At 39.0% G+C, this 18,783-nt stretch overlaps 1 protein-coding gene across 1 annotated transcript in view; it reads left to right on the plus strand.

Moving 5' to 3' along the window:
• The first annotated feature begins 1,218 nt into the window (after positions 1 to 1,218).
• The window catches only part of LOC139120965 (apolipoprotein(a)-like), a 48,403-nt gene continuing 30,838 nt past the window's right edge, over positions 1,219 to 18,783 (plus strand). The window contains exon 1 of the mRNA XM_070685552.1: positions 1,219 to 1,270. Coding sequence (XP_070541653.1) covers positions 1,219 to 1,270 — 52 coding nt within the window. The remainder of the gene's footprint in view (positions 1,271 to 18,783) is intronic.

Raw genomic sequence — 18,783 nt, forward strand, 5'->3', positions numbered from 1 at the left:
CGCAATGTCCATTTCATCAAGTTGAAATTCGCCGCTGTAATACACAATATAATATCGTGAATAATGAAACAGTCGGACAATGTAGGATGTAAAAGTTTAAAACCCCATGGAATGTGTCAACAATCTCTGAACCGCAGATCGCATAAATGTACTACAAAAACAGATAAAAGAAAGATAAGAGCGGTTTGAAACCAAACAAAATTCTGGACTTCGGACTCGATGCTTGTGACTTTGAAGTTAACACACACAAAAATCAGCGAGTTATCAATGCTGCCGAGCTGGACTTTAATCTAGTAATGATTTCTGAATCTTCTGACAAATCTCCCTTGTCACTACTGAGACGATCACTATGCTGGAAAACAATCTGAAGATCATACTGTATACACATACAGAACAACAGACCAGATATGTTAACATTTTCAGTCGACGACCGGAAAACAAAGTCAATATGTAGCATTTTTGGTTATTGCGAAGTATAGACCTGGGTTCAAGGATGACATTCCCAACAGAGAAGAATGATGGACGATGTTAGATCCTATTGTGTCGACAATACATTATGGGATCAGTACCATATCAACACCGTTGTAATGATATCGTTAATAAACGAATAAACATTTTCTGACTGCAAAGTTGTGAACTTGGATTCGGGTGTCGAAACAATCACATTTTGTACAGATAACAAATTATGACAATTCATCCTTGAACTAATGATAGCAAAACAAAGAAGATCTAATCACTTTTGTTTTGCAAAATTACAAGCAGCCTAAAATAAAACTGCCAATGCAAAATATTCAGAGATGGAATGTATGACCCTGCATTTTGCCAGTGCGGTTTCCAATGTGGCGTTTTGTGATATTTTCAGTAGAATGGCGCTCAGAGTGACATGGTCTTGCATTTTCACATGATGTGCTGACGCTGCACTACCTATTTTCTAAAAACCTGTTTTCTAAAATTCCGCTCTGCGCGTACGTGTCTCATCATAGACCACACGTCTATGGGGCTCGTAGGCGCATAGCGGAGTTTAGGAAAACAGGCGACTGTGATGAAGGTACTCAATTTCGTAAATTATAATCATTTTTCGTTTCCCGACCAATAGTGTAGCGTCCGTTTATCTTTGAGTTACGTATAAACCAATGATGACTGCGATTGTGGATTTTATTTGACCACGATCAAATGTAAGACTATCGAGAGCATTGTCTGTTACAGTGCATAATAATCATGTGGTTTCTGCTGGCAACACTTTTCGTGGTGGCCGAGGTTGTAGAGTCAGGTAAGATTTATATCATGTATTTGCTATTTCAACGTTTGAAATGACATAATTGCATGTGGCAGTTTCAGTTTGAATGTAAGGGATCACATCCAAAAATGCACAGATAGCAGGTAAAGATTTGGAGATATATCGGAAGCCATCGATGCAGGTTTATTGAATTAATTGTGGGTTTTTTGTGAGGGAATCCGTCTACGAACTCTGCGTACACGTATGGCGGCCATTCCGTTTCCCAACTTCCTACTCTCCTAATGCATACAACACAAGCGACTATGATTGACACCGTTTCAGAAATAGGCCTTCTATAAGTTCACTTTCTTGATGAAACTAGCGTCAAAATGACACCTTCAAAAGGACGTTATGGCCATAATCCGATAGGGCAACCCCCTGGGGCAACCTCTATATTTTATTGTTAACTTCTATGTTAACTTCGGCCTAGCAATGGTGATTTTGTTTGGAGAAGCCCTTCAAAGTTTAGCAACTAATTAGTTACATCAAGGCGTAGACCCTTGAGAAGAACTTTTTCCTAGAGGATCTATGGTCATGGTCGAGGCACCGTTCCTCTCCAAGCACAGTCGAGGAGCGCTCCTTGTACAGTCCGGGTCAGCTCCAAAATTGGAGACTCATTATGATAATGTATTCCGGCATTCAGCCAATCATCGACCAGATTACATCATTAATAAAGTACAGGTCACGCTGGGTCACAAATTACCCACCAAGTGTGATCGGCAGTTTGGGCCGCTTATTAAGCCCTGTCTTGTGAATTGCGACGAATTTCGACAGTCAACATAATCCACGTGTTCTGCAGAAGGTCATGTCTAACAAGGAGTCCGATTAGTGAACAAATATTCGAAATATTGACGATTCATTTCTACCCCCAGTTTATCGATTTCGCTCAAGTACCGAGAATCATTTTGTGGATGTTCGTCATCTCTATTAGAAATACTGTTATAAAGGTTATTTGTGTAGGTACGCGTATAAAATTTTGCAAGAAAGAAGAGCAATGTCAGAGCTTTAAAACGATACCTGTTTTGTAGTTGTCAAACGCAGACTAAAAATGGTACGCGATTTTGAAAATGTGTTGACAGAGTGGCCACACGTACTGTTCCCCACACCGTAGAATTTGTATCGCTGCCATCTCCGATACAAATGGGGTATTCTGAACGATCTGTGTAGGTACACGATTTATATTTCGCAGGACCTCAAGCCAGAGTCTAGGAATCACAGCGATATATGGGTTTGGTTGTCTTAGCCAGAATAAAACTGGTACGCGATTTTGAAATTGTGTTTTGACAGAGTGGCCACACAACTGTTCGACATTATGACAGAATACGGCGCGGGAGTTCGACACAGTATGGCGTACGTAACGAAGGACGCATGTGGAGGTTGCCAGGAAATACAATTTTTACTGATGGCGCGCTGGCCGCTGATTGGCTAATGAGAGGGGGAAAATATTATGGTATAGCGTCTCCAATTTTGGAGCTGACCCGGACTGTTGTATGTGACCCAAGTTGATAGTCATGGCTTGGGTCACGCTGTTGGAACAATCCATTCGAGTCATGGGGGATTGATATTTTGTACTCTATATGATTGTTTAAATTATCACCATTTGCTAATTGAAAGTTTGTCATTCGACATAAAAAAGTATAAAATTGAAACATGATACAATGCTATCTCTTAAGGGAACGTTTAATTATTATGGCCGGCAAATTCTTTCTGTGCATCAGTCAAAGTAAGTGAACACCCCTACTCATCGCACCAAAAATTTTATGACCCGCTTTTAAGATGACAAAAATCTCATGACCCCTTCCCCCAAAAAAGCTGCACACACATTCCTCTGGAGAGGGTGCGATAGAATAAAAAAAGATTGTAAGATTTTTTCAAATTACCCTACTAACAAACTTACAATGTGTTTGCATTCAAATCTCCCCTTCTGACTTGCAATAATTTTGAAATCCCCCCTCAAAGGGATTGGTCAGATATTGCAGGTGGTTCGCAGATTTTTGCGCAAGAGGTTTTGAAGGGTCATGAAATTTCGTGCATGCCCTTTTGGGAGGGCCACCATTTTTTGAACAACTATATTAGAAGGCAAAATGTGGCTGATGTGCTTCGTCCTAAAATGTCAAATCATAATACATGGGAGTGTTTTGGACAAAATATTTTTTTAAGATTTTCCAATAAAACAATCTATAAGCTTATCTGTACACTTGCACATGTTGATGATTAATGTAAATGTACTTTGCTTGCAATGGCAGATTAAAAGTGGATGTGTCTACAAAAAATTGATATTTGGATTTAATTGATATTATTGATTCACTATACATGGTCTAGTCTATGAGGAAACTATTGGTAATTTTTCCCAATACAAAACTTGCTAAATCTGTGTATTTATTGACGTTTGATAATTCCTTTCAAAGTTACTGATTAGACAAGAGTGGTACAAGTGTATGTGTGTGCAGTGGAAGAATTTGATTTTGGAATTTCACCGAAATGTTGATTCACTATACACTTGAGTCTATGAGAAAACTGTGAGTAATTTTTAACAATGCTAAACTAGCTAAATCTATGCTGTCATAGGTGTTTGATGATTGATACAAATGTACTTGCTTTAGATAGGGTGTTTGAAATTTCAGATAGGGACAACAATTATGATATTGGAATTTCACCTAAAAGTATTATTTCACTTTTCATGGTAGTCTGCAGGTAATTGCTAAATATTTCCCCAACAAAACTTGCTATATGTCTAAGATGAAAGTAATAGGAATTGTTCATTGCCCTCAGTGAACTTGATTTACAATAAGACAAGCCTCAGAGTTTCCAAGACAAGATGTTCATGTAACAGATAATTATGCTTTTATTCAGATTTACAGTTAAATCACTTCAGAGAATAAAATCATGCAGTGAATCATATTTATTTCCCACAATATTTTTGAACACGAAAACTACTTTTTGACGGGATGGATACATATGAAAAATAAGTGACCCCCCTATGTGCAGTTTGAAAAATACCCCCTCCCCCCTTTGTAGTTTTCAAATTTAAGGTGACCCCTTTGGATTTTGCCGGCCATAGTAACTGAACGGTCCCAGAGATAGTGTTTTACTCGTTGTAGTGTATATTCTCCTGATGTATTCCTTTGAAACAATCTACATGTAAATGGTTCATCTCAGCCCACTGATGGCTGCAAACGTGAAGTTCGTCACCCGTAGTGTTTGTCTGGATCTCATCTTGCCACTCCAGATAGGAAGACAAAGTTTTGCTTTGTAAGTTATCGCCGCACATTGGTGTATGGCTAGATAAATTGATTTACCAAATTGCTACGTCATAAAATAATGGCGGTGTATCTGTAAGAATATACATCGATGGGGAAAATAATCCGTGACAAGTTGCGTTTACCCCTTCTGATACTGTGATATACCATATTCTAAAACCCTTGTTTTGACATTTTCGATTTGTAATTACGATTATTTTATTCGATATGCGCGAGCCTTAAATCGTTTACAGCGAATAAAACAGAAGGGACATGTAAGCTTTTCATATATTTAAAGACAATGGGACCAACTCTAAATTCAATAAGTCACGTTTTAGTCATGAAGTGACCAATCACGTCCAGGTAATGTGAAACGTGAAATCTTTTGTTGAAAATTCACAGAGTAACTATAACATCGTGCCTATTGCGTTTATTCCTTCTCCACTTTAAAAAGGTTGTATTCAATAAGGTCAACTCATAATCGGTTATCACATATGGTTGACTCCATTGGTTTGACCCGATGCGAGCGAGTGCGAGTTAGTTTGATCTTAGCTGACAAGATTACAGGACCATGCTCCTTAAAAAAAGGATGGGTACATTTTTGCCACTGAGCGAGATTTTCATAAAGTTGATAATTGGGTCGCTCATCTTGCTCGGAGCAACTCAGTTATAGTTCCTTCTGTATCGACGGGCAAACTTTCGTTTCAGCTATCGCAACATCTTCATGAAGTTCTTTGCAAGTTGTGATGATAACTACCAGGCCAGTCATAGAATCCGCGCACATTCATTTCGGATACGCTAGTAATGCCAGGGTTTTGTTTGTTGTAAAATTTCGATATCACAGTGGGTTCGTTCAAATTTAATGTGTAATCTGAAACAAGATTTTTCATCTCCATGATGAATACTTAATTCGATTTCGCATTAATCAGAGGGTGGCTGCTTTAAGCCAATCAGATAGATTGGCAGACTGTATCAAGTTACTACCAGATATGAACTGAAAATGCTCACGTGTTTCATTATATATTGCATTTATGTGCAAGTTTGAACCTTTGCTACATGCTTTGCTACATTTAAAGTGTTATGATCAACACAATGAATTTCACCACAGATCAATTCTAAAGGTCATTAAGTATTCAAATATGTAATTAGCTGAAATAAAATAACTAATTTCTTTGAGTACTGTCATTGTATCACAATATAGCATGTGTAATTACCTTTGGTCAAGTCCTTCAAGCTCTATATGCCAAACCGTGAAAGCTTGTTAGCTATTTATGCAAATTATGAATTAGCTGACATGAAAATGCAAAATGACTTTCAATACTGTTATAACCTGGTATAATGATCAATGTACACAGCATGTTTCGCCAAATTTTATCAAGTAAATGCCAGTATATATCCCTAATTTGGAAGGTTCATTAAATATGCATATTGGGAATTGGCTGAAAAAAATGTCAAATGACTTTCAATAATCTTGTATCATAGTATCTTTAATGTACATAGCAAGTTTTGCCAACTTTGGTCAAGTCAAAACAGATAAATATCGCTAATAAATGCGGGATATCGGACCGCAGGCGGGCGAAGATTGCATTATAAGCGCGCCAACCCAAACTCACTGCATGGACATCACATTTACGAAATCGAAGTCCAAAGTCAACTACGTCATTGTTAGAATAAGAGAGGTTTTCCATCACACGGGAGCATACCACCACAAATTTTGCACAGATGGCGTTGCACTGGCATTGAAAAAGGGTGCATGGGAGCATGGGAACGCGGGCAGTTTCCCTCGCTGTGGGTAGGAAATGCATTGAGCAAGACACACTTCCGGGTTCGCAAAAAAACGAGGATCCATTTACGGGGCGCTCAAATATAACTATTTGCTGTGATACATAGCAGAGGCGTATATGTTTGTGATGCTGAGAATAACATCAGTAAATAAATGACGGGTTTTAAAAGTTGACGTTTTTTGCGATGAAACAGACTTCTGAAGGTAGCTCGCTTGGGGAACACGTCATCCCGGCCGCTGTCCGCTTTTACCCCAGTAATTCACACTGGTTTTGGTCGGCCCCAGGTACCCAAGTCACTTCGACCCGTCACACTTTTGCCTACATGTCCACGGAGACGATTCAACATGTTCCACAACAAAGCCAAGACAAAAATTGAAAATATCAATAAAATGGCTTCACAAAGGCTGAAATACACGATACTCGATGAAGTATGAAGTTTATGAAATGAAATCAAAATTGACAACACAAGTGTTGTCTCGGGTAATACCACTTGAAGTTGTTTTTCCATACAGTGCAGTATTTGTCAGTGACAAATTAATCTTTGCAATACATTTTTTTGCGATGAGCTGGAAATTTGATTAATATCGAGTTAATGTACATAAATATTCCGTTATTTACTGGGACACGTTTATTTTCTCGATCCGCTATCTGCGGACTACGTGCTGAAGTACATTGACTGTTCATGTCAACGATCGTTTCTCCCTCTGCAGAGTTTCTGTATCCCGTTCAACAACGCTGTACCTCGATCACACGATAGTGACGCTATGTAGCTGTGCAGTATTGAAACTTATCATAAAATGGCCACCTCGTCTAACAGTAACACGTATTGTCGGGATTATCGTACGGAAAAAAGACTGCAAAAGTAAGACTTATGAATCTTCATCAGAATTGAACACATCATGATTGTACACGAGTATCAACCGTGAATGCACGTTGAGCTCGGCAGTTACACAAGCATGGTACGCTACATGCATAGCCCTACGAGTATGGCGACAGTGTCCGGCTTTGGCTACGCCGCCTACCGGAGGTGGGAGGCGGCGTAGCCAAAGCCGACACTCTCGTCATACTCGTAGGGCTAGCTACATGCACTGCCGCGATGCCGATCGTATGCATTCCAAGGCCTATCCCGGAATTTGTTTCACAAACAACCTCAAAGGAGAGCAAACATACTTCTATGGACAGTGACGAACACGTTTCTTGGCGAAGCAAATTCAAAACAGTGCAGAAGTACATGAAGTAGGTCATGGCCTTGGACTCTGTGCACGAACCTGATTGGACACTTCAATACCTTTGACCCAAAGTTATTATTCATCAGCACTTCCATGCCATGAGGCTAGGTAGAGAACGTATGTACTCATTTCTGGCGATCAAACAGCGAGGGAAACAATCAATTACCAAGGATAAAGCTAATTTGCTAAACGATATTTTATCTTGAATAGTGAGTTGAATGAGTAATAAAATATCATATTTTTAATGTTCAATACGAGGTTGAAACACGGAGGGACCGTGGTTGAAAACCAGTGCTATCTAGCTGTAGCCAACCTGGACAAGCACATTTCACAGCGCCCTCAAACAGTCGATTGTTTTCACTTGTCATACGCGGCGTAACAGAAAAATTAAAACTTTCATAACTTCATTAATATCCAAGCCACGCCCACCAAAACCTTTTCAGTTCTAGCCATTTGAATTCTGAAGATGTCTACCAAATTTGACTGAAATACGTTCAGCCGTTTTTGAGAAAATGGACCAACAGACAGACAGACAGACAGACACACAGACACACAGACACACAGACAGACAGACATCGCTGCGACATATGCTCACGTGTTCACACGTGAGCAAAAAATGGCAGATAAATGACAAAGTTACACCCAATTTGAAACTCCTCTCTGTAGTTTAAATCATAAATTGTATAAGACAAAACAAGTTATAGTAAACATTAGGTGATATCAAAATTTGTATCAGAAATTCAAGGAGTTTCTTCATCTAGCGCACCATTAGGACCGTCATTAAAAATAATGACTTCGATTTATGAAACACGGCAAGTGGTGCTTTTCACACTTACGTACAGTGGACCATGGGAAAGAAATGATAACAATCAAGAAACATTTCACTTGAACATATCAACAAAATGTAACACAACCATTTTTAAAAATATTGTATGCAATCTGGAGTCAGTCCCGATCAAACGAACGATAGAGGGCGTACGCCTTGGGTCAAACCAATGGGGTCAAACTTAGTCTGGTTCCCTGACCCATTTCCCCGGTAGAGGGCGTGGGGAAATATAGGGTCAGGTACCGGGTAGCCATCTTGAACAGAATTTTGTTCAAGATGGCGGAGGTTAGTCACCTGACAGAACATGCTACAACAAATATGGCTGCTACCATGAAAACGCCGGTCAAAATTCGACTGGATCAGAATTATGTTCGAACACTGGTATCCGAACCAAAAACATTGGCACACGAGACGGGAAACATAAACTGAAAGGATTAATCTAGAAGTACGGGGAAATAGATGTGATTGAAGGCTGGCTGTGATATCGCAGCAGTACTTGTGCGTGTAACGAACGCGCAAGGGTCATTGAGGTCATCGCCGACTGTGGCGTGACTCCAATGACCAGAGCACGTTCGATACACGCCACAAGTACTGCTGCGATATCACAGCTAATTGAAAGCAAACTTTGTTGGAACTGTGAACGACGATTGATTTCGATGGATAGAATGGTGTCCGAATTTCGTGAAAAATGCCAGGCATCATATCGACGTTCTAAAAGTATCAAGAGGTGTGCTAAATCACAGTGGCTAAATCATGGAGGTAAAAAGTCTTTCTTTCTACCTCCACGGCTTTGTGGTACTAACAAGAAGTTGGTGTCAAGTGAGCCTGAAAGTGCAAAACCCAAGAAACAAGAGAAAAAGTTACAAGTGTTACTTTCATCCAATCACAGCTTGTTTTATTTTAACCCAATAGCGTCCATGTTTACATTAGCCGGTACCTGACCCTATATTTCCCCACGCCCTCTACGGGGAAATGGGTCAGGGAACCAATTGGGTCAAACTCATATGTGAGAGCCGATTATGAGATGACCTTTTCGCATATTACATTTGCAGATTGTAGAAGGGATAAACGCAGTATACACGATGTTATAGTTACTCTGAGAAGTATCAACCATGCACAGATTTCAGATATTCCATTACTTGGACGCGATTGGTCACGACAAAATGACAACTTGACTCGTTGAATTCAAAGCTCAATGCCGTAAATATCTACGAAAAGTCAGATATATTGCATCTTCCGTCAATTTCATTCAAGATAAACGACTAAAGGCTCGTGCATTATTACGATTAAAATAATCGAAATTACGAATCGAAAATGTGGAAAACACGTGTTTTAGAACATGGTATATCATACAGGTTATCGTAACGTTGCTTGGATAGTCGTTCGAGGCGGGCGGCCGCAGGTCGCCGTTTACTTGGAAAAAAAGAAAGGTCAGACATCGATTTCAGACAAGCAGCCAGAAAGAAACAAAAGAAACAATCTGGCGTCAAATAAATGATCCTCGACTATCACAAATACCTTCAAATGTTTATTGCTCCAGTATGGCCGGCCTAGAAACGTTACATGTGCCGAAATTTGGCAATATTCACTTCCTGGGGATTCCGCACACTTGCCCTGTATCCCGGTATATACTGACTTAATTGGACTTCGCATTGAATTGTGGGTAAGGTAGTTCGAATTCAGTATGGCGGATACAGGGCAAGTGTGCGGAATCCCCAGGAAGTGAATATTGCCAAATTTCGGCACATGTAACGTTTCTAGGCCGGCCATACTGGAGCAATAAACATTTGAAGGTATTTGTGATAGTCGAGGACCATTTATTGACGCCAGATTGTTTCTTTTGTTTCTTTCTGGCTGCTTGTCTGAAATCGATGTCTGACCTTTCTTTTTTTCCAAGTAAACGGCGACCTGCGGCCGCCCACCTCGAACGACTATCCAAGCAACGTTACGATAACCTGTGGTATATCAAGTATCGCAGCATCAAGAGGGTGGACCGTGGACGCAACTTGTCACAGATTGAAAATATATCTTGCATTTAAGTAATTTTGAGTACAGCTGTATATCGTTAAGGCAAAAAAAATACATTATGCTCATCCGATAACATGGTTTTCATAATTTAGGTAGGTAGATCGGCAGGAATTTTTTTTCCAAAATATTTTTGTTTTTATACATTTTTCAGGGGTTCAGGACGGTCAAACACTGGCCAGAAAATGTATCATACATATAAAAGGGAAAAAAATTAAAGACATTCTCGTTCAAGCAAAAATCAAATGCGCAGTAACGAACGCGTGATTTTACTGTTTTTTCTTTCTTTTTTTTTACTTCCGTGTTTACGTAGCTCTAAAAAGTGTACGGTCGGCAGGTAAAAAATAGGGTAGGTCGGGTCAATGGAACAGCACAATTTTTTTGTTCGGCCTAAAAAGTGTGACTTTGTATTTTCAATATTTCCTTGTCCTCGGTACAAAATACATAACACCAACGGATTCCATTTTCAGTTTAGTTATCCATTGAGTCAACTTCCCTCATTAAAATCTGCGACATTAACAATCAAGGTATTTTACTTATGGCGTTTACTACCACGAACGCACATGTATACACATGGAGGGCTGTAAAGGTAGTTTCCATACATGGAAATCTGACAATTGAAAATACAAGGCATCACACACTAGGCTTATGCGGGATAAACGTCTCTTACGACCTCAAAAGTGTCCCTGACCTCAAACAGGTCTCGGTATTTTCAGTTGAACTTGATTTCAACGCAGTGTATAGAGTTTTGCGTTTATATCAAGTTGTTAAAGTTTGTAATATCCCTAGGACTGATCTGTTACTCAAGCCCTTGACAGCAAATGCATTCACTTTGTACTTTATTTTACCCGAATTAAACTTCAAAACGTTTCACATAGGAGGTTTCTGGCTGAAATAAAAGATTTAGCCGCGTGCGGGCGCTCCGCAACATCAATCCCTGCAGCACGGGGCAAAGGTGTTGTTTATGTACAGGCGAACTAAGAGTAAATCGTCTATATCATATTGATGTATGGAACGCCGTAGCTGTCATAAATGCATTTTAAGCATATTATCTTTTCCAATTTCAGAACATGATTCGCATTTTCATAATATGCTAGGCATTACTCCCACGTCACTACGCATTGAGATGAACATTTTGACATTTCCAATAACGTTATTGGCATTCGATAAATCATGTTAGGCATTTGCAATACGTTTGTACGCATCCAGTTAATCATGCTAGGCATTACTCTTACGGCATTAAGCATTGAGATGGTCATGTAAGGCATTTGCAATGACATTATTCGCATTCAGTTAATCATGTTAAGCATTTGCAAAAACATCATTCGCATTTAGTTGATTATGTTTGGCATTTTAAGCAACATCATTTGCATTTAGTTAATCATGATAGGCATTCACAATAGCTTTGTAGGCATTCAGTTATTTATATTGGCATTTTCATAAATGTTACAGAAAATTTAGTTTACTGTTAAATGCATTCAGTTTGTTATTTTAGGCATTTCAAACACTGATATAACCATTTTTTAAAAATTGTAAGCATTTTTATTACTGTTACATACTTGTGACTGATTTTTGAGGCATTTATTTGGTCATTTTACGAACATTTAACAATTTGATAGGCTTTTAATTAATTATTTTACCACTTTACAAACGTTGGAGTCATGTAAGTAATGATTTTAAGAACCAGCGAGATTTTTAAGGCGTTTCATCTATTATGACAGGTATTTGTAATAATGTAAAAGTTACTATAGACACTTCGGCATTTATCTTAGGCATTAACAATACAGGCCTTGGCAATAGCTTTGCATACAAGTATGACATCATGGTTGGTATTTTTAACATTCCGTTGAAGTATCTTTTTTCAAGGAGGGATGACCTCTAACCTCAAATGATTCTATTTCCGAGTGACCTCTGAACCAAAATGAGTCATTCGCGAAAAATGATCAGATCAACTAACAAAAAACGTATGAAATATCTTCTTTTCGGCTTTCACATGGTTGACACTTTATTTTGTGACAGGAATCACCTCATGTAAGTCACATGAAAAGAATATAAATTATTTTCCAACAATGCATTGCTTTCACAGCAAGTGTAAGCTCACTGTACTGACCTAGAACTGAACTGATACTAATATCTATTCAAAATGAAGACGATGGCGGAGATTCTTGCCTCTCATAACCTTGGGGACGTAATTGATACTTTTGAGGGACATCTTGTGGTATCTCGATCTCGACCTTGTGGTATACAAAGGTCAACGACATAACAGTGAGAAAATACTGGACATAAGAACACACACGAAAACCACAGATACGTTTCAATTCCTACATAGAACATCATGCCATCCAAAATCTACCTTTAAAGGCCCGATCAAAGGCGAAACACTGAGGTACATCAGAACTTGCAACAATGAGAATGACTTTAGTGCTAAAGTCAATTCATTCAATGCAAGATTACTTGAACGTGGCTACAAACAGGATGAAATCTCTAGAATTACATAACAAACAAAGTTCGCCACCAGAATTACGCAATTACAACACCAGCGAACAGAAAACAGAACGAAAAACACACTTGTGTTCACAACAAGATATAGCCCATACATAAAGACAAAAGCTATCAAACTAGCTCTGTGTGAAAACTGGGATCACATAGAAAAGGACGAAACATTAAGGAATTTATTTCCTAAACAACCGATCATCGCTTATAAAGAAATACGAACATAAGCGACACACTGATTAAGGCTAAAAACCATTGCATTAGAAACAAGTCAATGAACGAACGAACACATTACGATCCAAACATAAGCATTCTGGCTTCACTGCTAGAAGCACAGGAGATCAACAATATCGACATGACATAAAACAAAAAAGATATACACATATCTTAGGGAGCCGTCATTATTTACGGCCTGGGGGGGGGGTCGGAGGAATTGCTTTCGAAACTCCAAATTTTCGAGTAACCCCCCTGCCAACCATGACGTGTTTGAGTAACCCCCCTCTCTGCTACAGAAAATTTGAGTGACCCCCCTCCCCCCCCCAAAAAAAAAAAAAATTGGGAAAGTTAAATATCTATACAGTAAAATGGATTGCTGCTGCGACAGGCCCTGTACAGACCCTGATTAAACCCTGTGGTATAGGTCTTTGTCGGAAGGAGGTTCCAATTGCTGTGGCAGGGGCTGATGTACAGGTCTGTATCCAGTGCTCTGGTGACATGCAGTTATTCTGTAGGATTTTTTTCAAGAGGGGGAAGATGTGGTGCGAAAGCACCACAAGAGACCGCATAAGCGGTCGCGGGGGGGGAGGTCAGGAGGGGGCCCCCCTCCTGCCATTGGAGCTTTTGAAAAATAGAGGTTAAAATGGTGTTATTTGGTGGCACTTGGGGAGTATTTTTTTCGTATAAAAAACTCAAAGGAAAATAAATCTGAGACAGTATTCCAAAACTTATATTTCAGTTCACTGATTTCAACTATATTTTTTGAAACCGAAAAAATGGCGACAGATGCAATAAAAGATGGGTTTGTTGTCAAGGCATTCAACTGGTTTTAAACTTTATAGCATCAGAATAAGCTTGCTTTACACATTTTCCCCTATCGGTGACCTATACAATGTAGAATACAGAAAGCAGACGTTTCTCATTAATGATCAGGCAAGTATATCAATCTTTAATCATGAAATACTGAAAAATGTACTCAGTACTAGCCTCTAACAGAAGGCTTGTCACGTCGAATAGCTGATCATTCTCGTCTGAAGATCACAATAAAGTGAAACACATAGTGTAATGAGATTTTAGTTTCTACTTGAAACCACCTGTATTATGATTTATATATATATATATATATATATATATATATATATATATATATATATATATATATATATATATATATATATATATATATACAAGTGTGTGTGTGTGTGTGTGTGTACACAAATACCGGGTATGAATATACATATCTTTACTATTATTGTTGTATTAATTCGTAACTCCACTAAATGCTTTAATACATGTCAACAAAATTGAGTAGCCCCCCTTTTCTTGTTCTCCACTTTTGAGCAACCCCCCCTTGTAGCTTTCGATTTTTTGAGTGACCCCCTCAGATTCCTCCGACCCCCCCCCCAGGCCATAATAATGACCTTAGGCGACTGAGGAAGAGACCGCTCTGGTTTCGAAACGTGGGGATAAAAAAAAAGAGTCACCGCTGTCAAGGACACATCTGACTACGCCCACGACTCGTTTGTTACTAGTAATTTCCACACTAACAGCCAAAACACAACTCAGACACTAAACACACCAAAGCACATACAAGACGAGATGGCTGATGTGTGGAGCCACTTTCCCTTTATTACACGGCGGCGTCACCTTCACTTTCCTGTGTTTCTGCTTGAATATACGCCTGGCATAACTGTTTAAGACGTAGCTGGAGACCCATTGTGCCAACTCCCAGTCGCATGAGTTGGCCCTCACTCATAGATGGAACAAGCGTTGGATCGATTCGCTCAGCTTCAAAATTCGAAGCCAAAGTACTGAGAGACATTTGTTCGAGGATTCGTTTCATGGCCATGGCGAAAAGTTCGAGCTCAATGCGTACAATATAATGCGAATGCCCGTTGGAGACGATAGCAGTAAAAGGGTTAAAAGTGCGCGGAATTCGCGGGAGCTCTCTGTTGATTCGGACCTATTGCGCAGACTCGGAGTTGAGAACAGCGCCCTCACAAATGGGCTCTACAATGATGAAAATGCCTAAGACGATGAGCTGAATGACTTTGACTGTATTGTGCAAGCCTACTATTGACATGGTAATGAGTTGGTCAATCTAAAATAACAGAACAGCGCCCGCACAGTACTATAACAGTATTGCAAATGCCGAAAGTGAACAATCGAGTGCCTTCAACCACCGTCCCTCGTGGGTGGAGGGACGGTGCTTCAACAATCACCTTAATCGTCTATAACATTGTTTGAAATGCCTAACACGATCATTTAAATGTCAGTAATGTTATTGCGAATGCCTAAAATGATAATTTCAATGCCTATAACATTGTTTGAAATGCCTTACACAATCAGTTGAATGTCAGTAATGTTATTGCGAATGCCTAAAATGATAATTTCAATGCCTATAACATTGTTTGAAATGCCTTACACGATCAGTTGAATGTCAGTAATGTTATTGCAAATGCCTAAAATGATAATTTCAATGCCTATAACATTGTTTGAAATGCCTTACACGATCAGTTGAATGTCAGTAATGTTATTGCAAATGCCTAAAATGATAATTTCAATGCCTATAACATTGTTTGAAATGCCTTACACGATCAGTTGAATGTCAGTAATGTTATTGCAAATGCCTAAAATGATAATCTCAATGCAGAGTGACGTGAGAGTAATGCCTAACATGTTCTAAAAATGCGAAACAAGTTCTGAAAATGGAAAGAGAATATGTTTAAAATGCATTTATGATAGCTACGGCGTTCCATATTGATGTCATAATGATAACACTATATAATATTGATATAATTATGAAACATTTTCGTTCTCCAACGTACACATTGTGAACATTTAGAAGGAGTTAATGGAACGTCCGCCAACTTACTAGTCAGAAATAAATCAAGATTTCTGCAAAACACAACTTGTTGGCCATCTATAGGAAAAAAGTGTCTGCCCAATGGGCATAGAAAAAAATGCTTCAAGGCTGTCAAAATGTTTCCATGTTCCCTGGGACAGTACACTGTGTCTTCAGTAGTGTCTGGAGCTGCCACCTATAGCTGTTAATTATGTATGACCAAGCTTTCATAGATTCATTCTATGAAATTTGAAATATGGTTGAAATTAATTCGCTGCATAGGAGATATGGTATGAATTAACAGAAACCTGTTCAACAACCATGTGTGTGTACTACTGCTGATATTCTGTTTATTAGCTAGTTGTTTACAAATACATAACCGTTAATTATCTTTGGCTGGCAAAACCTAACTGTACACCAGGGAAAGATAAAAGGGGCACAGTACAATAAATTAGCCATGATGCTTTTTGATTTGTACCAAAGACATTAGTTTTCTTATAACTTTTTCAGTTCTGTATAAAAGCAATAATGTGAAGTCTCACGATAATTGATTAATTATATTTATTAAAAGTACGTTGAAATATTGTAGTATAAGTTTCAAAGAAACCGTCAATTAACCATAAGTCACATTCTGCAGGTACTACAAATGTCACAGTTTTGGGAAGCAAGTTATGACCAACTGAAGGGGTCATTCTCTGAAAAAAGTTAGCATGTAAATTTCTTTTGTCTTTTCTATTTGGAAAAAATCGATATCCTTTTGCGTCATAAAACAGGTGCAACTAGTCTCCCTACTTTCCATCACTTTATTCTGTATGGCTGAGGACACAATCAGCGGAAAATTTTACAAATTTTTTTAAAATTGTATCTCCCCTCTCAATCAAACACAATTTTCTTAATCCTTTAAAATGGAAATTGAGAAAAAGGTGTCCTTAAAAGTACGTTTTCAGAATTTTTACAACTAGTCCAGGAATTTGTCTATACATATGGTAGACTTCACAGGGGAAACTATGTTGGTACAAATCATGATTGTAACAAATAAACTTTTAAATTGTGCTGTTCCGATATCATGTTTTTCTAACATAGGGTAGGTAGGTCGGCAGGGGTTTTTATTTTCCAAAATATTTTTATTTTAAGTACTAGTATGCATTTTGAATGAGCTCAGGGCGATCAAACACTGGCCACAACCTTTCAAGAAAAAAGTATCATACATATAAAACTAGGCAAATAAAAACATAAAATAATCCTAGACTGAAAGATTCAGTTGTGTGCGGGCGCTCTGGCGCACTTCGACATGTGATCCTTTTCGTGGGTCGTAGGTCGCATAGTCTGGTTCCCTGCCCCCTTTCTACGAAAAGGGTCAGGTATGCGCCATTCTATTCACGGCACTGATTGGACGACACTATTGAACATGTCGATTGGCTAAGGGGAGCACCTGCGTCTGCTGCGTCCGCTGCAGTGTTATATGTTATTTCAAATTTCAAAAACAAACAAAAAACTAACTCGATTCTGTCATTCGGATGAAGTACGCTCTTTCACAAATATATCACCTCGTACGACGTTTTCCATAATGAAACATTGATTTTTGAAGACTTGTGTAATGTTCATGTAACTGCCCCTCCTACTTTGTTGCTGAGTTACTGTCAACGGCGCAGTCATTTCGAACATTCAAGCCTGACATAGATGATACACTGAACATTTTATACTGAAAAAATCAACAATAGCTCCACTACCTGAAGAACACTGTAATTTACAAAGAGTGCATTTGTTTTTGATTTTTTTGTTATAAAGTGCTTTGACTCCAGTCACTTGACAAATAGTCTTTGAAGGTAACCTCTGGAACACAATTTCCTGCAAGATTGATGGAAAAACATTGTTTTTGTACCCGTTTCATCCGATCACCCTCCCAGAAATCAAATGGGCCACCCCTTAGCTCATTCTTAACACAACGCGATGCGTTCGTTGGAGAACTGACATTCTTTACACTTCCGTTGTCTCAATTTGTGCTGTCACGCTGGTTGAGTGAGCGGTTAATTACGGCTTATCAGTTGACCGCTATGATAACGTCAACTTACACGATTGTAAGCGAACGACGGCGGAAAAAAATGACATTCCCGCTTGCCCCAATGTACAACTGCCATGTTCTCGAAAAGGTGAATTGCAGTACATTTCAAGAGCCATAGCGTCAAAGAGTGGCATTCAAAGAAAGCATAGATAGATGATTTGATGGCTGTGTTATTAACTGTAAGTACTCAACCATATGGTGATGCGCCCTCAATGGTCTTTCTGGAAAGTGAGGCTCACCGAGCCAGCTATGCTAAAGCATAGCTGAACGCCGGCTTGGCCGGCTTGCTGACCTGAGCTTAGCTCAGCTCAACTACTGAGGGCAGTATGATAGTCTGAGGTGTAGCCGGTGAGGTTCAAAAAAAGGTGAGGTGCTATGAAAGAGTCCAATTTTGCAATTAGTTTTGCCATTTTTGGTCCGGCCGTCTTGAAGTGAGCCACCAAAGCTCGGCACTTTTTTCATCAACATAAATATCACAAATAGTAAGTCTTTACATAACACAGCGATGCTCTATCGGCCGCTAGGTCACTTGTCTTTCGTCCTTTTGACGGTTTTAGTCTTTCCTCCTGTTGCAGAAGTTTTTGATGCCAGTACTGAAGCCGCGAACTATTTTCTTCAGATTCTGCTTGACCACTTTCTGGTAGATGTGTTGATCGTTGAAAATGCAATCGAGGTACTGATATGTTTTCTGTTTCGAGTCTTTGTAGTTGTATCTTTATGTCTTATCTGTGAATCTGCAACGAATTCCGTAACCATCGATTGCTTCGACAGATCAGATTGCTTACTGT

The sequence above is a fragment of the Ptychodera flava genome, chromosome 21 (assembly GCF_041260155.1).
Source record: "Ptychodera flava strain L36383 chromosome 21, AS_Pfla_20210202, whole genome shotgun sequence".
In the NCBI taxonomy this organism is placed as follows: domain Eukaryota; kingdom Metazoa; phylum Hemichordata; class Enteropneusta; family Ptychoderidae; genus Ptychodera; species Ptychodera flava.